The 25,919-nt window shown below is 32.4% G+C and overlaps 1 protein-coding gene across 2 annotated transcripts; it reads right to left on the minus strand.

The window, feature by feature from the left end:
* Nucleotides 1-1,796: 1,796 nt before the first annotated feature.
* Nucleotides 1,797-24,923, minus strand: LOC126745237 (septin-2). 2 transcript variants are annotated; one of them, XM_050452988.1, is made up of 7 exons: nucleotides 24,669-24,923; nucleotides 13,636-13,888; nucleotides 12,357-12,545; nucleotides 6,027-6,343; nucleotides 2,271-2,424; nucleotides 2,124-2,202; nucleotides 1,797-2,066 (listed from the first exon to the last, which is right to left on the minus strand). In XM_050452988.1, the coding sequence occupies exons 1-7, from the start codon at nucleotides 24,673-24,675 to the stop codon at nucleotides 1,974-1,976; spliced, it is 1,092 nt and encodes a 363-aa protein (XP_050308945.1). In that variant the 5' UTR covers nucleotides 24,676-24,923; the 3' UTR covers nucleotides 1,797-1,973. The 2 variants fall into 2 exon arrangements, with proteins under 2 accessions (XP_050308945.1, XP_050308944.1); XM_050452987.1 differs by having other exon boundaries at nucleotides 2,124-2,217.
* Nucleotides 24,924-25,919: the final 996 nt, after the last annotated feature.

Consider the following 25,919-nt stretch of genomic DNA (forward strand, 5'->3'; position numbering starts at 1 on the left):
GAAATTCAAATTCTGACTTCTCCAGAAAACAGCAAGACTCAATATCTTGAATGCATTTTTGTTTTCAAGCTTTCCTGAAGTGGCCAAAAAAATGGCTGGAAAATATTTACAAGTTCCTAAGACTACCAAAAGAGGGCCTAACTGCACAGTATATAAAAAAAATCAAATTTCGTCTAAAATAGCCGGTATTAGGTACCATTTTGAAAACATCAGAATAATCTTCATTAATTTTGCCTTAATTTGGCTAAAGAATTTTCTTCATATCTCCAATGAGAAGGGTGGGGGAAGATCATAAATAAGCAACTTTTTAATCGCCCTGTACTCAAATTCTTTATTAAAAGTAATACAAGTGGGTACTCGTTTAAAAGGAAATTCAAAGGGCTTTCAAAATATGCACCTGTCAATGTTACTTTGTTTTCAGTGAAGTCGTCAGAGGGCGTTGTTTAACAGAGACTGGGTTTTTAGAGATTTTCTCTAAAAAGTTAAATGCAATGATATGATTCTTTCACTGCGGTTTCGAAGACTTAATATAAAATATATTTATGTAAAATAGGTGTAATTTTTGTTTTGTATTATATTATGAAGGTATGGATCAAATATATTTAATGCTTAATCAATTAAATATGGATTTTTTGTTTAATAAGATCTAAATCAAATATATTACTATAAATGTTTTAAATGAAACATTTGGCGTATATTTTCACAGGAAATATATCATGTTCTAAAGATATGCATACAACATTCTAAAATGACATAGAAACCTCCCACAAAAGATATACAGATGTTAAAAAAGGTGACAAGTTCCGTGCCAGAAACATTTCTCGTACATCTGTAAGGATGTACTGCTGGCATGTTTCTATTGTCGCAAGCGAATGTTTCTGACACGTTCCTAAGCATGTTTCTGTATTATTAGGGCTAGCTATACACCAGATATTCTTATTTTCTTGAAAATGAAATTATTAGTGCAAAAAAAATTGTGTTCGTCTTGTCAAAGAACTGCAAATCTATCTTAAATGTATTTTACAATAGACGATTCAACCCCATACACTCAAGTTTGTTGGTTAAGTCAAGTAAGTGTCCGATTCTTAATTGCGCTCAACAGGTAACCTCGATATGCAAGTTTCGTAATTGTAGACCTCCCAGGTTTTAACCTATGCTGTTTTTTCAATGTTATTATTACTAAAGCTTCAAAAAAAATGCTTTGTCGTGAAGCTATCAAATATTTTAGGTATGGTCTAGTGAGTGCAAACTCTGTTCTGCTTATGATTTCTGAAGAGTTGTAATAAATGAATTCTTCCAATAAATATAAAGGGAAATCTACAGGGTTGTAAAGATAAATTAAAAATTTGATACCGATGAACATAAAATTTTATTACTGCTGGTGATGTTTTATCTGGACCAAATGAAAAAGTATTTTTCAGTTATTAATTAATACATAGTTTCAACTTTGTTCATTTCCCCAAATTCCTAAAAGTATTTTGTTAATAATTTATGTTTAGTGGTAACTCTCTAGGATAAAATAGTTGTAGCCAGCTTCTGCTGAGTGGGTAACTATTCTGAAGGTACAAATTTGTATTGATCTAATAAATATGCTAAACAAAAAAGTCTCTTGATTTTCGACGAAAGATAAAGTAATTAATATTCATGTATATTAGAGAACTAGACAATCCTTCCCTTGGCGTTTATAAACAAATTATTCCATCTGACCGTTAGTTCTTAGAGACCGTATTCCGATTTCTAAACCCATTTCAGAACTAAAGCATCAACACCTTTTCCTTCTAAAAAATACCAAACAGTTATAGCAATATTTTTTATTAACATAATCAACATAATAAATAATAATATTATATGTATAAATGTGAGAAAAAAATTCAACTATCAGACTCTTTGGTTCTAGACACAGACTAAATAAAAAAAGGAATGTTACAATTATTAGTTTCTCTAAATATTATTGAGACACACATACGAATAAACTAAACATCAATGATGCTCTCGTGCTTTCTCTCTTGAGCGGTTCCTTTCAATTTTTCTTGCATTTGGTTTAACATTTCTTGCATACGACGAATCTGAAACGAGTAAAATAAGTGTTACTACCGTAACATCAGTTTAATACTAATACATACTTCTTCGTCTTTTTGCAGCAGTAATCGATCCGTTTCGGTAATATCAGAGTCATACGGAGCTGATTCTCTTTTTAACTTTCTAGAAAATGAAAAACTAAGTAAAAAAATAGATTATGCACTAAGTTTAAACAAATATGAAATTATTACCCTCTTTCTCTGGCATGTTGCGAAATTTGGGAGATACATTGAGCCCTAAAATTTTCATAATGTACGTCCTCAGTAACGTCTTTCAGGTCTTGCATATGGGTGGAGATTAACATAGTGCGTAATTTTATAAAGTCGCTGTGTTTCGGGTTTTCCACTAAAAATAATTATAATTATTCGTTTATTTGTATGAGAGGAAAGTAAAGTAGAAAATTAAAGAATCAATGAATTCTATACATATCTTTTTTTCTACTTGCAATCTTTTATAACTTATAATGAAAGGTAAATAACTTAGAAATTTCGAATTTAAGGCTTTTATGTAGTTGCTCTATTGAGAATCACATAGCACTAAAGAAAGCGTTAGTTATTACGATGAGTATGATTATCACCGATACTGTAGAATACAATAGTAGACAGCTTACTATAATTACATTAAGTAGAGAGGGAATATTTGTGATAGAGTACCTTGCTGAAATAACTATTATAATAACTATTCTCCATTCGATGTTCGAAGGTATTTTTAGTGATATGATGAATAGAGCTTTCAGAATCGTGGATAGAGTAAGTAGTGACAAAGTACTCTCATCATATCAGTCAATTTTAAGAAGAAAATGAAAAGTTTTCCAGAAAGTTACTATTTATTGGCAGCTCTTTTCCTAGAGTAAAACATTTTCCACAACACTTTTTATATTTTCCAATATATTCCTAAACAAAAGCCTAAACCTTTCCTTTTTCGCATAAAGCTTTCGAAGTAAATCTGTATAAAGGAATGTTTCTTATGTAACTTTGGACCATGCAGGACCTTTTCTGATTACTATGGAGAAGCACAGGGGGGCGAAAACTCCCAAGGCTTATATTTCTTTATTTGCTTGCTGCGCCACTAAAGCTCCACCTTGAATTGTCATCGGATTTGACTTCCTAGCTAGTTTTAGGCGATTTAAAGCTCGTCGCGGTAGGGTCTCTGATTTATATTCGGATCAAGAAATGAACTATAAGGGAGGAAATAACCAATTGATCGAACTATCTAAAGCTGCATCTATTAAGCTTTCCATTAATTAGCATTTTAACCCTAGTGGGTCACCTCATTTCAATGGGCTAATAGAATCTAAGGTGAAACAAACAAAAAGTGGCATTTATAGAGTTGTTGGCAATTAAATAATGACATACGAGGAGTTCTATACTCTTTTAACCCAAATAGAATTTCTTCTTAATTCTCGACCTTTTTCACCGATTAGTGAAGATCCGAACGATCTCACTCCATTGACTCCCGGACATTTCCCTACTTTAGAACCACTTTCTTCATTTCCCGAACCTGATTATTCTTCTATATCTTTAAATCGTCTCAACCGCTGGCAATTATTGCAACGTATGCATTCTGATTTTTGTGAAAGATGGACGTAGGAATATTTACATACGCTTTAACAACGAAGTAAATGGATTAATCACGTACCCAATCTTCGTGAAGGATTGTTGGTCCTCATAAAAAACGAACAAAAACCTCCCCTTGAATGGATGGGATCTTGCTTGAATGGGCTTTTGATTGAATGGGCTCTTGCTTGAATTATTAGTACGCACCCGGTTAAAGACGGTGTTGTACGAGTTGTGACTCTAAAGACCTCTAAGATATATCCCCTGCCAGGGCAATAGGTTTTTTTATTATAAGTAGCTTAAATAATTTTCCAATTAACGGTAATTTACTTTTTTGTTTATTCTTGGGCTTGTTTTGTTTATCTTTGGGCTAAGTGTTTTTGGTGGGTAGAATATTGGATATCAATTTAACATAATAAAAGATTAATTAATATTGAATATTTTTATTTTTTTATAATTATTTTTTGGAATCTTTAAATTGGGAAATTATAGGATGGTTCTTTAATAAATAACCATTTTATTTATAATATATTTTTCGCGAAAATAGGCTTTGTTTTGCGGGCTTGTAACCTTACTGACCTTGCGCAATGCAGGCGAAATGGATGGCCAAAAATTGGAAGAAAGTACCCGCAGGAGTACCTACACACACTTGCAAGTAGGTTTTGTAAAACAGCTAACCGCTAACAGCCGACATATCGACCGCCGATGATTTTCGTGCAGTAATTATTTAATGAATTAATTCTAATGGACTTAAATTAAACTTTACCTAAAGTGTGAGTGCCTAATATGGAAGGAACGATGAACTGGTAGCGCTACCAAGCCCGACTTCAACGAAGACAAGGTAAGCCATTATGCATCAGTAATTTGCGTTCGAAGATTTATTAAAAAAACGAAGAATCATAATAAATTTTAATCTATCTCAAAATCTAATACAGTCCACTAAATCAAAAGTCTGACACCGACATTTGGGAGTCGTTTTAGGCAATCTCCGATGATTGCTGCGAAAACAAATGCGTGCGGATGCACACACAAACAAGTTTAATAGCCTTAGAAGAAATACGTCAGACCAAAGCGGGCCTAAACAAACCAGGAGAATTTAACCCCAAATGTGCCCTTTAGGTATTAAGGAAAAACAATAAATTCCCAAAAAGTTAACAGGCCACTGCAGTTTTAACAAGTACCTAAATACAATTGACGTCATCGAAAATTTTACTTAGAAATAATTCCTAAGAGATAACCAGTCGGCTGAACATGTCCTTTATGAATGTGGAGCTCAACTGAATATGTCAAACATCAAGGAAAGGAAAGCCAGAAACCCAGCAAGAATCTTAGCTTTTTCAAGGACGTACTTTCACAGCCTGCAACATGCTTCCAGTGACAATGATCTAAGAGTGGCAAATCTTAATAATAATTTTAATCTCAATAATATATTAACAATAAAGTTCACTGTGTTTGAATATAAAGATATACACAAAATGATATATCTTATGATGGTATAATCAGGAGCCAAAAAGATTGCGCTACATGCAAAGCACGGGCGTTATGTATTAGACGTAAAAAGCTGAAGAGAGGAAGATACCAATTTACATCATTTTCTGGTTAAAGCCAAAATCAGAGTCAGAATATCTAGAGCAAAGAACAAGTAAAATTAAGTACACAAAAAAAAACGCGATAGAACGTTCTGTAAAAACCACAAAGGGCTACCACTAACCAATGAAGCCTATAAAGTCTTTTTGAACGTAATTCTTTTAAAACTAATCTCCTTTACGGAAAAAATATTAGGAGACTACCAGGGTGGATTCAGAGCAAACAAATCAACGACGCACATACTGTTTACCATAAGGCTAATTACCATTAGCAATTAGAGGAGAATTGGGAATTCAATCAAGAACTTTACCAGATATTTACAAATAAGACAGTGTAAAAGGGTCAAAATATGTCATACAATGGCTGAGTTTGGTACCCCACCTAAGCTGATCAGAGTAACCAGAGCTTGTGTGAAAGTATCTAGGTGCAGAGTAAAGATTGGTGAAGACCTGGTTATGTGAGACGCACTATCACCCCCACCTTTTAAAATCGCCTTAGAGAAAGTAGTAACAGAAGCCAAAAATGAATCTATCTATTACCGGGACCAGTGAATCAAACCTGCTGCTAGTATATGCCGCATATGATATAGACACAGCGAGTATACGCGTGCAGACTACTAGAGAAAAAACTGTTGCTGAACCAGCGTCGTATAACACTGTGGTAAATGATATAGAATACAAAGTAAATTAAGTTACAATAAAGAAATAAATAAATAAATAAATAAATAAATAAATAAATAAATAAATAAATAAATAAATTAATTAATTAATTAATTAATTAATTAATTAATTAATTAATTCTTACCATCGACTACTCCCCAAGGGTACTGCCTACCCCTGATCTTCCTCCCAGCGATCTCCAAAATCGTGTTGCTTCCCACCACAGCAAACGGCACACTCGCTTTCAATTCCCGATCCTGCTGTTTAAATTCCTCGTCTTCGTCACTGTCACATTCCGGAAATTCGTACATTTGAATTTTATGCTCCTTCACGTCCCTTAAGATGTTCTTTTTCAGTTTTTCCACTTCGGTGGTGGTCAGGGTGTCCGCCTTTGCTATCACCAGAACAATATTGACTTTTAAGTGGAGGCGTTTTAGCATTTCTAGGTCCATTTGACGTAGGCTAAAGACAAATAGAGGTATTGGTGAGGAAGCAAGAGTATTAAAGAGAGGGTAGAGGATAATTATTACTCATGATTGTAAGGAATCGCATTGTAATTGTTACGAATAAGATATTCCTTTCCATATGAAATACGTTGTTTTTAATAACAAGCATATTGAAAATTGGGTTGTTCATATAATCGTAGTATGAATAATAGCTTTTATTATGCAATATGGAACAAAACAAGTATATTATTTGCAGAGCCCTCTTCCATACTACCCACATAGCATGCGATATTTATATAAAGCCCAGAAAGTGCAAAAAATATCGTGTATGTTCTATGTATATATATTACACATTGAGATTAACTTTATTTTTTCATGTTCTAGTTTAAATAATATTATGTATATATTTTGTGAATATTACTGTCGCTTGCTAATATCTACCTTCGATATATACATTGACAATGATGTCTCTTGGCGTCATTTTAGGAAGATCACTTTAACGTCTTTATGTTGTCCTGATTGGTAAAAAAAAAACAAAGTTTTAAAGTAATAAAAGTATTAAATAAAAAATCACAGACAATGTAGAGAATTCAACCCGGGATCACCTGCACCGTATTTGCTGTACAACAAATACGTACTAAGGCGGAATTTATATTTAAGGCGGAAGCAATAAAATCATTAGTTTTTCTTAGAATGCCTTAAGAATAATATATAATTTTAAATATTTGTTATATAAGTGTATGTAAAAAACTACATTGATTATAATGTAATATTTACTTCTATTTGTAATGTTCTGCCACCTGAAATATACCGTTTATATACAAAAAAGTTTTATTTTATACAGCGTTTATACAACCTGATCTAATCTTGTTTATAGATAAAAAAATACAGGAAAACATGGCATAATTTATCGCGAACTTCCTTTTATTAAAATTAAAACTTGGCAGTATATTTGTGACGAATGTTTCCGTCTGTTCTCCTTCCTCCTTTTTTAGGGTTTCCTTGACCAACAAATCTCTGTTTTATTTTATTATACTCACGAATGAATAAATACATATATATTTGGAATTTTAATAAAAATATTTATTCAAGTCCTCAAAAAATATTTTAAGACCTTAAAGTTACTTACATTTAAAATTACCTAAAATAGTCTTTAAACATCGTCCCATGTATATAAAAATATTTGTAAAATACGTCTTCCAGAAGCCTTTTTCAATTCCTTTTAAGACGTCTTTTAGCCTTTATTTAGGACTTCATTTTGGATGTGACATTTGTACGTTACTTTAAGGTAGTAAGGACGTTAAAATGACTCGTCATGTAGACCAGAAAGTACGAAAAATTACGTATTTAAGGCGTCATTTTGTTACTTAGAACATAATGCATATATGGTATATGTAGAACGAGTTTCATGGATATAGGTACCTATATACCTTATAAAATGAATATTTATTATATATCCTGGAATATTAAAAATATATATGTATATTATACAAAGATACACGTAACAGATACATAGAATATAGCAGATGTTTATGAGATATCCATAGAATATAACCCTTGGATATTGTTTAAATATCTAGTACATTCAGGATATACACTGTATATACTAATAGTATATTCCATGTTTTACCTAGTATGTGACAAATGTACATTTATCTCATATCCATAAAATAAACAGAGCATTAAAAATAGACATTGTATGTATATACGTCAATTCAACAGCAGAATATATATGTCAGGATATTATGAATATACATAGCATTTACATATAATATATGTTTGCTATATGGGTACCCGAAACATCACAATTTCAAAAAGTCTGCCAAAAAACCGCCAACAAATCAGCAACGCAACAATAATGCAATTTTTTGAAAACAGAAAACAACTTATTTAGTATGTCAGCTGGTTTTCTATTCCTAAACCAAAAAAAGAAAAAACGTTTTTGGATTAGCCGGAGCTTAAAGGAGCGACAAAAAAACTATGATGAGAAATTTTTGGATAAGATTAACGAAAAGATAATATAGGTATTAGTGAGGAAATGCTATCTCTCTTTAAAAACTTTTTAGGAACGACCAGTACTGATCTTAAACATCTAATACAAATCATTGGACCCCAAAACAGAAAAAAAATACAAATTTTCTAAATGCCATTAGTGTATCAGAACGTTTAGAGATTACTTTAAGATTTTTGGCAATTGAGGAGTATTAGCAGAGTCTGAAGTATCTTTTCAAAGTATCCAAACAAGCAATATCATTAATAATTCCTGAAACCTGCGATACTCTTACAAGTGCCCTAAATACACATGTCAAGGTAAAATTTAACATTATTAATAGAAAAAATAAAAGTTTTTTTTAATAATATTTACTTTGAATGTATCTGAAAACTACATGAATGAATGAGTGAGAAGTTTCAATGCTTGGCGGGTTTGAGTAAGTCTCAACGCTGGCTGTACTGGAGTAGGTTCCAATGCGAAGAGCACTTGTGGAGGGTCGAATGCTATTTGGACTTTTATAACTGTGCTTGCTAGTTTTCGTAGAACTGGTGTGAGCTGCAATTGAGATTGAAAACTTAGGAACGGTGTCAGTTACTCTTGAGCTTCTATGTTTTTTGGTTTGTCATATACTTCTATTTCTGCTTTGTAGAGAAGATTATTGATTAAATGCTAGACAGCAGCTTGTGCATACGGAGTCCAAAGTTTTCGTACTTTTCTAGCAACTACCTCACCAAATATGTCAAAATCATCGTGTTGTACGGATGTTCTTTGCTGATTTTTTTATACACTTGCATCATTTTTTCATCAACTTCTGCATTTTGTTTCTCTCTAGTGGATAAAGCTTTTTTCTTGGTTGTGGTAGATTTTGCTTGAGAGCTGTTAGTGTTTACTGTGATTTGTGTATTACTGATAATTAATTCGGCAAATATTCGTCTTTCTCTTGTATTTCATCGATATTGTTTGTATTCTGACTGACGCTGGCGGTATAATGATCATTTGCTTCGGTTTCTTCAGCCTCTTCCTCACTACCTGAATCATCGCTTTCTTATAAAGTAAAGAATGTATGATCTATTATGTGGAAGCGTGCTTACTTTATACCCTATGGTAAGGTTTATTGGGAATCAGGACTTCAATAAAACGCGCTTATCTGATTAGCAACGTTTCGATTCTTTAATTGAATTTTCTTCTGGCTTTCAAGTATTTTACGTAAATTTGCCATGATATTTTGTAACATTTGAAACCGAGTTATGTTATTTGACAAAAGAATTTGTTGGATTTGGGTCCAAAAAAATATAACCAGAAAACCAGTTAATTTAGTTGATTTAAGTTTCGACGTTTCGATTCATTTAATGTGAAAACTTTGACACTTAAATAAACTGGGTTTTCTGGTTTTATTTTTGAACCCAAATCCAACAAATTCCTTTGTCAAATTTGCAATGGCGTAAATATTTGGAAGCCTGAAGAAGAATCAATTAAAGAATCGAAACGCTGCTCATCAGATAAGTGAGCTTTATTGCAGTCCTGATTCCCAATAACTTTTACTTTAGTGTAAAAAATGTATGTTGTTAAAAACTGCATAAAACGTCCAAATATATTAAAAAATATAAGAACTTTCTTTTATTTCAGACTACTCAAACTGAAGAAGAATGGAACAAACTTAACGATGATTTCAACAAGATTTGACGTTTCCCCATTGCAACGGACGGAAAGCACATCGAGGCACCTACATTCAGTGGCAGTGAATTTTATAACTATAAAGGAACTTTTAGTGTGGTTCTTTTTGCAGTCCTTTGTGTTTGAAGCAAATTATAATTTTCTGTATGCAAATGTTGGTTGTTAAGGACGAATTTCTGACGGAGGTGTTTTTAAAAGTACGCCATTTCAAAGGCTATTGGTTGAAGGAAAACTAAATGCCATAAAAAGTGTTCTTCTTGGAAGAGAAAAAAAAAGTACATATGTTTTGGTCGCAGATGATGCGTTCCCCCTTAAACCATGCATTATGAAATCATATAGTGGCCATCAAGATAAGGGATCTATTGAACGTGTCTTTAATTATAGAATTTCACGTGCTCAGAGAATAGTAAAAAATTTATTTGGCATTTTATAGCGTCTATATTTCGAGTGTTTTGCAAACCAATGCGGCTACAGCCAGAAAAGGTAGAAAAAGTGACTTTGGCATGCATTTTTGTTTACATAACTACCTAAAATGTGTCTTGTCGAAACATAAATATAATCCAACAGGGAGCTTTGATGTAGAGCATATTAGTGGTATACTAGAAGATGGCGCATGGAGGAAAGATCAACAAACTTTACAATCTTTTTTAATCTACAACAGACTGCACGAAAATCATCTCTAGAAGATATGAAAATAAGAAAAGAGTTTACTGAATATATTATGTCCGAGCAAGTTCAAGTTCCATGTGAGTTAAATTTTGTAAATAGTCTTTTGGGAGTAAGTACTGATTTTTTAGGGAAAAATAATAAAATGTATAATGTATAAATATGTGCATGATTAAGTAGGTACTTATAAAATTTATATATTTACCTGTGTATTTGTTAATCCGTCTATAGTCCTACTTGGTCTTGGTTTATTTTTGTCTTTTAAAAAACTTAATGGTGAATAACCCAAATCACTTCAAAGCGAATGATTTGCCTGCTCCGGATTTCTTCAATAACTGATAATTTTTGCATTATCTTTGGTACTGCCTGTTGATATTTTTTATCTTTCTGTCTACTTCATCTGACGAAACATCCCACAGTATTCCGTTTTTCTTTAATGCGTCTGTCCTTTTGTAACAATTTTTATAACCTAGTTGTCGGGCGTCTCATAACAACCTAGTTTCTCTATATCATGGATGCACAGACTCGTGGCTGACAATACTGGTGGCCCGCCGACAGCAAAAATAATACTCTCGTACATTCGAAAAATATTGAATTCTATCCCAGATAAAACCAAAAAAAAAATTAGTTCGACAAGTAATTTGAATCTCGCGCGCGCGCTATTTGAATCTAGCGCCCAAAAATGCTAAGTCAAGTGACATCGCTTGCCGCCTTTTCTAGCGCGATGTGAGCAAGCGAGATAGCAATAGTCCCGAATTCCCGATTGCTCGGGTCTACCTATGATCTACGGAATTATTACTTCTAGACCAGTTGGCTTAAAAATTGTCTAGCGCTAATACCAGGAAGGAATGAGGGATCTTATATTGACATGGGCAATTCCAATATTATTTCGTGAAATAAGGTTTTTCTTGTAGGAATGAATAAATGTGATTAGCAGTAGTTATTTCAAGAAAGTGGTTCATAGTTCAGTAAAATAATGATTTGTAATCCAGAATAAAATAAAACTAAATCTAAGCCTTATGGCAACATGTTTCACTTTTAAGGGCATGATCGTACCGGAGGTCCAACCCAAAATTCACAATAAAAACATTTAATAACAAGGAAAAAAACTAACAGTTATTAAAAGTTAAGACAAAACATATATATATGTCATCATAAGTACTACATTAAAGACATTAACTGATTAACTGGATTTACAAATAAAAACGTTCAGTAAATAGATTGTTCGTTTGTTTGAAATATATTACGTACTTAATTAAAAAAATTACACACACATCGAACACACAAAGTTCACTGCAATGCTTTAGATACTAGATAAATTTAGAGAAATTATAAACCACTTTTTATACCAATAATAAGATTAACCACAGGATCAATGCAGATAATGCAAGTATACATACATTGGAAAAAAAATTAAACTCCTTAATAAGTTCTACCAGTAGAATATAATTAACTATGAATAAATTATGGCGAAAAGCTTTAAAAATAGAATGGACCTTAATATTTTAATTAAATAATAATTTATTGCTAAAAACATTGTGCCTCAACTTTTGCATTAGAAGGAAAAATATATTTTGGTCTCACCAGACAATCTCTACTCAACTGAGTAAGAATCTACTGTTTTTGCATTGCTTAAGATAACGAAAAATGAATTTTGTAAATTAGCGTTTTATGAAAATTAAGTTTTATATTTTACCTGTGGCCCCATGGTGGTATAAAATACAAACAACAATGGACCCTATTATCTTGAATATTTCGACGATTTAGGCCGCTTTCATCGGTGAAATATTGCCTGAATTGTTCGTCGATGTAATTGGTCACCACCTTCCAGCTGTCTTCGCAGTTTACCGCATCTCCGAACCCGGGTGTATCGATTATAGTCAGTCTAAAAAATAAGATTTAGAGTTTCACTTTATTTAGTACATTTCCGCTTATAATTATTTTGTTTGTAGTACACGTTAGAAAATAAAATATTGTTTCATATACTAGTTAGGTACTTTTCCTTTGAAAGTAATACAAATAGTGTAACAATAAACTTTTTTTAGTTTTGATTTAAAAATTCAGTGGTGACCTTGCTCTTCACCCAAGTTTTCAAGGTCATTTAGAAATTCAACTTTTGTTTTTAAATAGAGACTTCCTCCTATTTTTATTCTTACTTTTTATTCCGAAATCAGAAAGAACAACAAATTTTACATTCAGAAGATCAAACGATTTTTGCATCTATAGTTGATATTTTTTATTATGGAACCATGAAGGGCGAAACATCTAGTGTTTCGTTTTTTTTTATGTTGAGGTCTAAGTTACCTTTCAAGGTCAATTCAAGGTCAGTTGTTATTTGCAATGAAAATTTTGATTTTCACAAGCAACAAAAAGTACTACATCCATCTTTTTTAAAATAACAATTTCCGAAGTACCTAATTAAAAACAAATTAAGTGCTTTTTAATTAGTATGATATTATTAATTAAAGAAATTATAACATTTTATGTTTTAGACCCTTCATGAGATAAAGAATAATAAAATATATAATCTACGTTATTTTTTATGTACAGAAGTTTAAACTAGGTGCTTAAATTTAATTTATTTAGTCTTTTCTGTTTAAATATGTACAGGAAAATAATTATGTATATATATTTTATATCTGCGAAAGTATTTACCTTTTTGTAGGATTCAAGCAATAGCATCGAAAATATGAAATAAAATATTCAGAATTTCCTAGGAAAATTAATTCAGGTTGGCGCAGAATCGCCTTAACATTGGTACTGTCATACCTGGATTCCTCTATTTTTAAAGAACATTCAGAATCTTTTATAAAACTTTAACAAGAAATTTTACGATGTTATCGGATTAATATGTTGACACCGCATCTAGTGAAGTAATTACAAATATAAATAGATGTTTTCATATTCATATTTCTGGATTAACGTTTTAAAGGAAATTAATTACAGCCAGGTCGTAATTTTGAACACTCTCTTACCTCACCCTAACCCCTCTTTCCTCGATTTCCATCGTCTTCTTTTCTACGGTGGTAGTTTTCGTAATTCTTTCACTCACATCCGGAATTATTCGGTTCTTATATAGGTCCTCTAAGAACAAGCTATTTATCAGGGTTGATTTCCCTAATCCAGACTCGCCCACTACCATCAGAGTAAATTCAAAGCCACGTTTAACGGATTTTCGATGTACTTGATCCGGCAGGGTGGCGAAACCGATATAATCTCTACCAGTCTCTAAAAAATAAATAAAATGTATTTTTTCTTAATTTTGACATTAGAACTATACCAATATAGACAATACACGGAATATAGAGATTAGAGATGCAACCTCTACGCATGTGTAAAAAAATTAATTTAGTTATAATTGGATTGTCAAGTGTAATTGGCTCTAGTGTAGGTATCACTTGATGTCTGTGCTACATAATTTATGCCAAGTGGGTTCAAATTGTTTTGGACTAACTTGAAACGTCATTCAAATTGACTATGGTCACGATACAACAACCACGGATTTAAATAAATAGCAAAATATATGCAGATCGTTCCTATCGTACGTTTGAGTTCGTTTAATTATGGGTTAATGTTGGATAAAAATAGGCGAGATTTATCCCGTTTTAAATTACGTATGACAAGACTTTGTTTTTCATACAGTGAGTAAATAAAGTTATATGGAACAAATGCATTTAAAAATAAGGTATTGATTAAAACAAAACCACACCAAATATTTATTCCGCAGTTTTTGCACTCACAATTTCAAATTCTGCCTCAAGAAGAAGCTGGGTCGACTCACCGAATTTTAAAAGAACTCAAAACTATCGAGGCGCCTTAGAAATTCAGTTAGAAATACTGAGCCTCTAGAACATCAACAGTTTGTGAGTACATATATTGACCTGCTTAAAGAATACTAAAGGCTTAATCTAAGCAGTTATCGAAGTCCGTAAAATGCACCATAAAAAATAGGAAAACTCTGTATTTATTAACAACAATGCTCCCTGGATGATGTCAGAGATGGAGAAGGTAAATATTCCATCGAAATGACAACCGAAGAAGTTTATTAATAATATCTACAACTGGAAAGCTCCAGGAGTTGATAATATGTAAAACTTCTAGTTTAAAAAATTCATCAGCAAACATCATTCTTGCGTACATTAATTCACACACATTCTCCACCCTCCGGAAGACACCACAAGGTTCCTTACACTGGGTATGACAATTATGCCGCCTAAGAGTGAACAAACAGATGATTCTATACAATATAGACCAATTACATGCCTACCAACATTATAGAAAATACTAAAATCATAACCGCATTTACAGACATCTCGAACCCAACAACGTTTTAGCGAAAGAGCAAAAAGAGTGTAAGCGAGAGCACGGGTGCAAAGAACTATGGAAATATATGAACTGCCTATGATTACAAGAACACTTTCGACAATGTGCTGCATTCTTGGTTTATTAATGTTTTAGAAGTCTACAAAATACACCATACGATAATGACTTATCTTTCCATCGCATAAACCTAACTGACATATCTGTTAATGAGAATGAAATATCTGTTAATGGGAAATCTAACATGGTGATTATCTAAGTCCATTATGGTTTTGCCTCGCAATGAACTCACTGTTTACCATGTTAAATATGGTTTTTAAATTACGGCCAACAGAAACACCAGTTGTATTGTTTCCCAACTTCTCTATATGGATGATTAAAGATTTATGCCACAAAGCAACAACAGACGCGACAACTGCCTGAGATTACTCAAAAGTTCTCCGGTAACCTCCATCGTCTTAATTAATGCGAAGCTCTACACATCGAGAAGGGCTTCCAAATGGTGACATAATATAGGGTATAGAGAAAGGCAAGAGATACAAGTATTTGAGATTTCAACAAGTAAGAATGCTCAAAGATAAATAAGCTAAAACAAGGACCAGTTTACACAACGGATAACGTTCTTATCTAAACTAGAACTAAATGCAGGTCATCTCATTTAGGCAATTTATACTTGTCTATGTTAAAAACCTATATTCCTGTTAGATAACTTAAGAGAGTTTTTCTACGTAAAAGCTCAAGCCTCAAGTCTTCATAATACTATTGCGAAAGCAAACAATTACTATACTCCTCTTAATCTTGACTCGCCCAAAATAACGTTCGAAGTGAAATCAGATACCACAAAAAGAAAGAATGGGCTCAGAAAGAGTTACATAATTGACATCGTGATCTTAATAACGAGCCTATATCGACAAAGAGGCATCCACCAGGTGGCTCTCCCAAGGCGCACTCTTACCTGAGACAGTGGGGTTTATGATGGCAATTTAAGATAAAGTAATCAATACCAACAACTATAAGAAATTCAAGACTAGGGAGCCAAACACCGAGTAGGACAAATGCCACCAAGTACGTAATACAAGTATTAGGGAGTGTAACTTAACCCCAGAAGGTACTTAAAAATCTTTAAAGACAGGTGACGAATAACAAGCCTAATATAGTCGTAGTAAATAAATAAGTTAACTCGGCCCTACTAATAGAGGTTCGGATACCAATTAACATCTTAAGTATCAGGTATGTAAATATGCAATCTAGCCTTCGAGATCTGACAGTAGTGGACATGCAAATAGCGTCGAAGTAGTCCTAGTTATATTATTATCGATAGGGCTTACACCAAAAGCTCTCGGAACTAGCCTCTGGAAACTGGGGCTGACACTTGGCGCACCCATAAGACATTTTTTACAGGTATGATGACGGTTCCTCATCCTTTTGATATTTGAATCAAAAGGATGGGGTTGTTATTGGCTAAGATAGTGTGTTTTTAAGAGATGAATTATTGAGAAAAATTGCTGATCTACGTAAAAATGCTAATAAAATTTTATGTTGTTTGCTTCTTTGTTTGATCAGATATATATTTTTTCATTATTGTGTGTGCATGTATGTTTTGTATAATAATACTAATAATATTATTAATAATAATAATAATAGTAATATTAAAAGTACACACAACTGGAAACATCGAGTTGTGATGGAGTGCATAATTTTTGACTAAAGAAAGTGTTTTGTACCCATGGAAAAATAATAATGTTCTTTAACCACATATCCATAAATCCGCAGTTAATGTCTCCTACCTTTACACAGAAATAGGTCCCTCTTTTACAAAGATAATCTTAACAAAGAATATCCTGCGAAATACCGCCCTATTACTTGCTTGCCAACCTTATATAAAGTGCTCATTCTCTGTATTGCTCAAAAGATATGCGAACACAACAATATACAGATGAATAGAAAGGATGTACAAAAAATGCCATCGAATATAAGGAGCGACTTGTCATTGACTCCGTAACAGGAAGCCAGGCATACCACAAAAAGAGATTTTTTTCGTGGCTTTTATTGATTATAAAAAGGCCATTGATTCAGTCATGACTCACTAATACAAGTTTAAAAAATTTACAAAATCAATCCACATGTGATTAACTTTTTAGATCTTTGTCGACGTGAAGTACTTTAATACAACCTAATGAACAGCATAATGACAGAATCTATTAAAATTAAAAAAGTCATATTTTAAAAAGACGGACTGAGTCCATTCTGGTTGTATTGAACCCTTTGTCACGAAAATGAAACTATCTAAGTAAATTATGAAACACGATTAAGTCGATACAACCAAAAGAGACCTATAAGTATTTAAGAATAAGGCAAGTACAAGGAACAGACATTCGGAAATCAAAGAAAAAATAACATTCGAATTCGATATAAGCCTAAAACAACTTTAAAAAATTAAACTCAATAGCAAAAACCTGTGCAAAGGGATATTCATTTGGAAATATCACATGGAAGCAAAGCGATATTAGCTACCTCCAAAGGTAAATTAAGACACAAAATTCACCACTACAAGGAGTGCTGTCGAAAATACAAAGGAAAATGCTCCACGATATGATGATGCAAGAATGTTGACGCATTATTTAAGACTAATCATATGCTAAAAATAGATATTTGTCTAATAGTAAAATCACAAGTGATATCTTAAATGACTTTTACACTTCGAATGCGTCTAGAATACAGATATCGGTTGATTCAAGTTCTTCTCTCATTTATCTATTAAAGCTTATGGCGCCGCCTATTTTGTCCTCATTTAATATTTTTCCTACAGACCCACTAGAGAAAAATAAAAGTTTACATGGTTGGATGAACGATTCGCGATAGTTTCGGAATCGATCGATTAATTATTTATTGATAGGCTAAAGTGGGTAAAGATTGTTTCTCTCTTCACAGGTGGCGACGTTGACTGGCCATAGAGTTTCTGGCTCATTTTTTTCTAACAACCATTTTAAAAATCATTGAAAGACTTGTTAAGAAGAGGATGGTACAATATTTGGAAAGACATAACTTATTGTGTGCTAGAAAATTTAGTTTCCGAATTAAAAAATACCATATTTACTTTCTTATAAGACAGCTTTTCTTCAGTCTCAATAAATAAGATGTCGCCACGGCAGTGTTTTATGACCTGACTAAAGCTTTTGATTGTGGTAAACAAGAATCACTGCTGCATAAATTAGATTATGGTTTTCGATGTATATCGTTACACTATCTTCTTATCTATAATCTAACCGGAGCCAGTCAGTTGTGTTAAATAGTACTTCATCCAAAATTCACCTAAATAGCCTTTGGTGTACGTCAGAGCTTAGTATTGAGACCATTGCTGTTGTTAATCTACAGTGAGGCTCTTAATTGTTCCCCCCCTCTTATCTTTTGAATGCGTTTATAAAAAAATGTGAAATTTGGCACACATCGTTTGAAAGCTCCCACTGAAAAAAAGTACATTCATCACTGAAACAAATGATCTTCACATAAGTAAGCTGTGGTCCTATTATTCTTCGCAAAATTCCATACATCGATCAGGATCATCTTCTATCAATTGATGAACCACTTGAATTTTAAACGGATGAAATGTATATCCTTTAAGTACCCTTTTCACAGTAGCAGAAGATACATCACACGTGTCACCAACTGTGAAAGTAGACTGTTGTGGATCTCTTATCATAGCTACTATAATATCCGCCTATTTTTATTCTGGATAGCTGGGATGCTCTGGATTTTTCCTCGCGAATATACTTTTATTACACCTGTTCAGGTGTAATAAAGAAAATAAAAATGCGAAAAATAAGATTTTGAAAGGTTTCTATTTTGCTAGGGGTAGAAGTAATGACTTAATATTCTAGGACCATACAGCATTCAGAATGGTGCCCCGCCGCCATTTTAAAGTTTTGCAGAATGAGTTAGGGACCAAAAGGTAATATTTAGGTTGCTAATGTGTGTCAAATTTCAAATTTTTATGTAAATGCTTTCAAAAAATAAGAGGGAGAGTGGGGAGCCGCACTGTATATCAGTTGTCTACCGAACGCAGGGCCGAGCCGTGCCGGGGGTGCAAGGGGTGCGCCGCACCCGGGCGGCGCTCATTTGGGGCGACAAAATATCCGAAAAATACAATAAAAAAGCGCCAAGTAATGAAAAAAAATTATGAATAACAAAAATTTATAAAATTTAAAACTTATAATTAAGGCGCCAACAGAATACAATGTTTACTGATTGCATTGTTCCCCGAATCGTTGCTATAATAATAATAATCTATATAGATAAATAAATAGGTACCAGGACCAGGTAATAAAAACAATAGCACCACAATTATGGTGAGTTCAACCAGAGCGGCGCCGGCGCCGCCGCCGGTGCTGATGATGTTATAAGGGCGGCGTAATTAAAAGAGCCGCGTAAAGTACCACCAATAATTCCTCGAAATTTATTTCTTGCGGAATTTCAATACTTTTGGGTAATAAATAATATGTATTTTGAAGCTGCAGAAATAAGCGGGGGTGTAATGTTTAGAAATTCCCACCCTTTTGTTTTTAATTTATTTTAATTTGCGAGTTTTAAAGCGACTTGTCGATTAGTGTTTATTTCTAATACATTTTATATAAAAATTGTGTTGTTAACGGTAAGCTTAAAATATTTTATTAATATCTTCCAAATATTTAGAACTTCATGCCTTAAGCAATTTTTGATTGAAAAAAGTAATGTCTGATTGTTGTTCCAATTCTAAAAAAAATATTTGTTGATTTAGATGGCTGATGGTCGAAAGAGGCTTTCTGGTTCCCAATACCGGAAAAGGAAGCTAGAAAAGGAGGAAGAAGACAGGCGGTTAGCAGGTTCGTTAAAAAAGTTTTTTGCGTCATCAACGATCCCACAACCGGCACAACCTCAACCTTCAACAAGCCAAAGGCCGGATGTTCTACCTTTGACGTCAACTGAAGCCGATGCCGATGTAGAACAACCAAATGATGGAGATCAACAACCATCAGGAGATGAACTGAAACAAGATGATTACTCGACGAATACGCCAGCAAATACGCAAACTGAGAACATTGAAGCTATTCAGGTAAATAAAGAACGATTTGAAGATCCAGCATATTGGCCCGAAATATTAACGGATAATATTAGATTATTGATTTTAGGAATAGGACCTGTTCAAATTAAAAATATTAATTATCCCATTAATAATTTAAATAGATGTTTTAGCGCTGCTTACTTTGAAAAAAAATTAACTAACAATGAAAAAGTTCCTAGAACCTGGCTTATTTACTCAAAATCTAAAGATTCAGAGTACTGTTTTCCTTGTAAATTATTTAAAGTTTCTGATAATAGTTTTAATGAGGGGAATGGCTATAGTGACTGGCGACATTTATCTCGGACTTTAGAAAGATACGAAACCAGTAAGGGGCATTTTGAAAGAGTTAGGAAGCGGCTTGAATTTAAAAAATCAATAGAAATAGGTTTAACTGTGGACTCTATCAATCAAAATTTATTTCAAATGGAAAAAAAAAGATGGATTTCGATTTTAGAGAGAATAATATCTGTTATCCAGTTTTTAGCTGGACAAAATTTAGCTTTTAGGGGTAATAGTCAAAAACTATTTGATAAGGGTAACGGTAATTTTCTGAAATTAATTGAGACGATTGCAAAATTTGATTCTGTAATGGCCCACCATATTGATAGAGTCCAAAAAGATGGGAACAAAATGCCGCATTATTTGGGAGATAAAATACAAAATGAATTGATTTTTTTAATAGGAGAAAAAGTAAAAAAGTGTATTGTTAAATGTTTAAAATTATGCAAATATTTCTCAATCATTCTTGACTGTACACCTGACGTTAGTCACCAAGAACAAATTACCATTATTGTTAGATTCGTTTTTATTGATGATTGGTCTAAAAATATAGAAATTCGAGAACATTTTTTAGGATTTTGTAAAGTTACAAACACTACTGGTCAGGGGTTAACAGATTTTTTATTAAATTATTTAAAAGAACTGGATATTGATATTGCCGATATGAGAGGTCAGGGCTATGATAAGGGAGCAAACATGAAAGGCAAGCACAATGGCCTACAAAAAAAATTTAAATATTAATCCTAGAGCCTTTTTTGTACCCTGTGCCGCCCATAGTTTAAATTTAGTAGTTAATGATGCAGCAAAAAGCTGTCTAGAAGTAACTAATTTTTTTAGCATTACTCAGGAAATATTTGTCTTTTTTTCGGCCTCAATTTACAGATGGAATGCTCTCTTAAAAGAGCTGCCCAGGCTAACACTAAAGCCCTTATCGGATACCCGCTGGGAAAGCCGTATTGAGGCAATAAAAACTCTTAGATTTGAGTTAGAAAAAGTGTATGATGCTCTGTTTACGCTTTTTAAGGATGAAAGCAGAGATAATGAAACAAAGAATATTGCAATGTCCCTAATAAATTTATTTGTTAGTTATTTGGTACAACATTTTGGCAAAAATTAATATAGTAAGCAAAACACTGCAAAAGTCTAATGTTATTTTACCAGAAGTTTTACAGATGCTAAAAGAAATCAAATTATTTTTGACACAAATGAGATCGGAAAACGGGTTTTTAGACATGATAAATGAATCTAAGAAAATTGCGGAAGAAGTAGACGCCGAAATTTTCTTTCCAGTTATTCACTTAATAAGACCAAGAAAAAAAAACGTTTTTTGATTATGAACACAAGGATGAGCCAATCCAATCTCCAGAAATAAATTTTAAAGTAAATTTTTTTTTTAATATTCTCGATATTTCAACTTCAAAATTGGATGAGAGATTTCACGATTTACAAAAACATATTGAATTATTTGGTTTTTTAAACAATTTGAAAGCATTTTCCAAACCCGAAATACTGACCTATTGTAAGAATTTAGAAGCTAAATTAACTGACGCTAAAACAAAAAGTATGGACATAAATGGATTGGACCTCTATAATGAAATCGACATATTATCAATTTACATTAATGATAGAAATATTTTCTCGGCCAAAGAAATATTAATATATCTGGTTGCTAACGATTTGAAAGGCATATTTCCAAATTTATTCGTAGCTTTAAGAATATTTTTAACAATGCCAGTCACTGTAGCTCATGGGGAACGCTCATTTTCCAAACTAAAATTAATAAAAAACTACTTAACATCCACAATGAGCCAATCAAGACTATCAAATTTATCAATAATAAGTATTTACAGGAACATACAGGAAGACATTGTTTCTAATTTAGATGTTACCGACCTAATTAGGGAATTTGCATATAAAAAGGCAAGAAAAGTAAATGTTAAAGTAATAGCATTTAAATCAGGGTTCTAATTGATTTTTTTTAATTTCTTTGAATTAGTATGTAAGTAAAATATATTTTCTTTAGGTGTTTATATCGATGTAATTACATATTAATATAGAAATACTTATATAAGTAAATAATATATGCTTTTATGTATATTTTTGTATAGATAATATTGATATATTGATTAATATATGTGTGTTTGGAATTTAATTCAATATGATTTTTTATTACACCCTTTTTTTTAAACGTTGTACTTTGGTAAGAGCATTTTTTAAAACACTTTTTATAAAAATCACTGCAGAAGGGGCGGCAAAATTAGCTCTCGCACCCGGGCGGCAAATACCCTAGGCTCGGCCCTGGCCGAACGTAAAAATAACTAGAAAATTTACCATTTTCGCAGACAGTGCTATTTAGTGGAATGATTCTTTAAAAAAATATGTGCACCAATAATATCTAATATCTTAAAGAGTAGTACATTCCCTTTTAAGCGCAGACTTCAGATATCATAAATTATGAACTTTTAGATGTCCAGGATTTTAATTCATAGCAATTTAAAGTTTTCTACTCATATTGCTGAGACAGCCAAAAGATTGCACGAAGTTGTTTTACAGTGAAAGTTGTGATTCATGAGTTGGGTGGAAGATTCTTTAGAAATGTTTACTTTGTTTTGGTTAACTTCCATCCATGAAAAAAGGAATTTGTTTTTGGGGTGGTTGTGGTGACACACTGTAAGGTTTATATAAACGTATTTATCATGGAGATTTCCAGTTTAATTCAGACTAAATGTAAAACACTTATAAAATTCCATAATAACAATCTGATAATATTAACTTTACATGAGGCTCACACTTGGTACCTCTTCCAATCCCTGCGTTTTGTCCCTCGTTCACAAAACGCACCATGTCGTTTCTACATTTATTGACAAAAATTAGCCTATTCATGGATACAATATGTAAGTTTATGGAGATTATTATTTTCAAAAATATTGACTGTATTTTCTCACCTATTTAATTATTACTCTGTTTCTTAAATTTATTGTCTTTAAAAGATTTTTTAGTGTGTTGTAAGTTTTGCTTTGTTTATGACATATTATTTGTTAAAACAGTAAAGCTTTTTTTGACTTTGACTATAGATAAATAATCATTGGAACAAAGATTATTAGCATAGTTTTAAATCTAATATCACAGATCACAGGATGAATTGAGCTTTAACTAATGAGTGGTGAAGGAAGATTGTTGATTAGAAAATACTTTATTTTTAAATATTCTTTAGTGTAACTTTCATTTATAATCCATGCTAAGCCATTTTAATTGCAAAAAAATATTGAAAATGTGGTCGCACCTTTTAAGCCTCAACATGCAATGCTTATCCGCATAGCTAATAAAAACCCATACAAAATATTGAATTCGTTAAACTTAAACTCACGTTTACTTAACGTGATACATCACGTTAAACTTAGTTTGTAATTAAATAAAATCTATAAAATTTGAGGAGTAAATACAATTTTTTTAAAACCTTTTCTTTTCGGTAAAAAATTGCTCATATTTCAAATTGTTTAAAAACAAGCACAAGTATTTCTTCGAATTTACATCGGTTTGATTTTTTTCCCGAGGTTACTAATAATAAAAATTATATGACAAAAACCAGAAAATTTAGATTGTGTTATTTAAAAATCAATACCCGATTTTTAAGTGAACCTGTTTCATATGTTAGCTGCTCATAGTAGATATGGCAAATAATATCCTTTCATCATTCTCTTTTCATTTATTCTTATTTTAATAAGATAAAAAACTTAATAAAAATACCCCCATTAAGGAAAGAAAATTGTTAGGTATTTTGTGGTATATGATTTTATCTTATCGGAACTCGGACTATAAAGGATTCTGTCTCACTTGACTATGTTTACCCCTTGACACCAATCCTGCTTTAGTCCAAGCGCATGATATTTTTTCCTAAAATCTTATCGCCTTATTTACATTTTTCGTATGTAAATTTACATAAAGCGTATTATTAGCTTATCTATTAAAAAATATTTAACGGTCGAAACGAACTTCAATTTTATAGAATCAAGTATGTAATGCGAAGGCCAAATGCTTAATGTGTATTTTAACTACATAATAACTTTGTTTGTTAAACCTGATAATTGGTTTTGCGCTTTTGTTACTGCTAATTCTATTTAAAAATATTTTTAAACTTAATATATGAAATTAAAATTGTTAAGCACGCTATAACGGATGCGGTTACGAGCCCAATTTCACCCATAATAACCGCCTATTCTCACTACAATAATTATGAGAGCACTTAATAATTTGATGCACATGGCAAGCTTTAGAAATTAATATTTTTGAGGTCAATATGATAAGACTTACCAGTCATATTGTGCTTTAAATCTTCCTCCCTTAAACCGTTTTAACAACACCCTAAAATGCCACCCCCCAAAAAAATGTCAGCTAAACTGACATATCCACGACCAGTTCATCCACTAATTTATAATATTTCAATTATAAGTAAACATCAAAGAAACTATTATAATAATAATAATAAACCAAAACACATCAATCTATGTTTCACTACTTTCACACACATATACGACATTCAATACGAGACCCACAATGTAGTAGAATTGAATATGCCGAGGAAGGGAGACCCACAACAATAATAGTTTGTTCCGTAAAACGCTCCTGACCAATCAGATATATTTTAAAGGCATTCGAAAGCATTTCATTGGTTGAAAATATAGTGCGGGAACAAAGCTAGACGTGCAGAAATTTCAATTCAATTTGGAAGATCAATAGATGCGCGGATTTGTTAAAGCGGCGCGTCGGCGTCGCGGCGCTGCGCTGCTTTATAGTTGCACCTTTTCGTTGTTCAATGCATGGACGCCTATCAAGGGTGAAGGCCCGTTTGAGAGTATTTTTTCGGAGCACGATTTATTTTGAGTCTTAGTATTTTACGTTTTTATAGTAAGAGTTTATTTGCTAAGAAAGGAGATAATTTAACAGTCATATTTTGTCAGGCAAATAAGTTTCTATGAACAAATGTCTTAAACGTTTTAGATTTCACAATATAGGGTTAGGGTGATAGTAGCGTTTTTCCTACAAATAATTTAAATTTTTATATTTGCCATTGGCGTTCATGTTGGCTTTAAACTGAATATTTTTTTTTAATGAAAAGGTACGCCACTGCTTTGGTCGCTTTTCACTCGATGCGCAATTTTCGCATAGAAAAAATAAAACTATAATTTTTTATATAATTTATGTCCTTATTATTATTTTAATTAGATTTGTTACGGAACTGAAAATTTGTCATTTAAGAAACAAGGGAAAAATTTTCGCTCCTCCATTCTTTTCTTAAAATAATACAGTTTCTAAGTGATGAAATAAAATTCGCCATTTTTTATTATTATTTATTCAAGAAATACTTAATAAGATTACAAAAGTCGTTCAAGTGACCACCCTGAACATCAATATAAGCATCTAGTCTAAGTAGCATTGATTGGCAGACACACGTTCGAATGTTCCTGGCGTCTGTCGAAATATTTTAGATGATATACAGGGTCCTGCAACAGTGCGTCGGTCTTCCATAGAGCCTAAAAAAATTACGTTAAAATTTTCTAACCT

This window comes from Anthonomus grandis, chromosome 15 (assembly GCF_022605725.1).
Source record: "Anthonomus grandis grandis chromosome 15, icAntGran1.3, whole genome shotgun sequence".
Taxonomy (NCBI): domain Eukaryota; kingdom Metazoa; phylum Arthropoda; class Insecta; order Coleoptera; family Curculionidae; genus Anthonomus; species Anthonomus grandis.

Excerpts from the sequence above, each read along its gene's own strand:
- LOC126745237 (XM_050452987.1), bottom strand. Across the intron at positions 6,344-12,356 it reads ATACCACCATGGGGCCACAG|CCTACGTCAAATGGACCTAG; the intron begins GTAAAATATAAA and ends ATTTGTCTTTAG. Across the intron at positions 2,425-6,026 it reads CCCTTGGGGAGTAGTCGATG|TGGAAAACCCGAAACACAGC; the intron begins GTAAGAATTAAT and ends AATTATTTTTAG.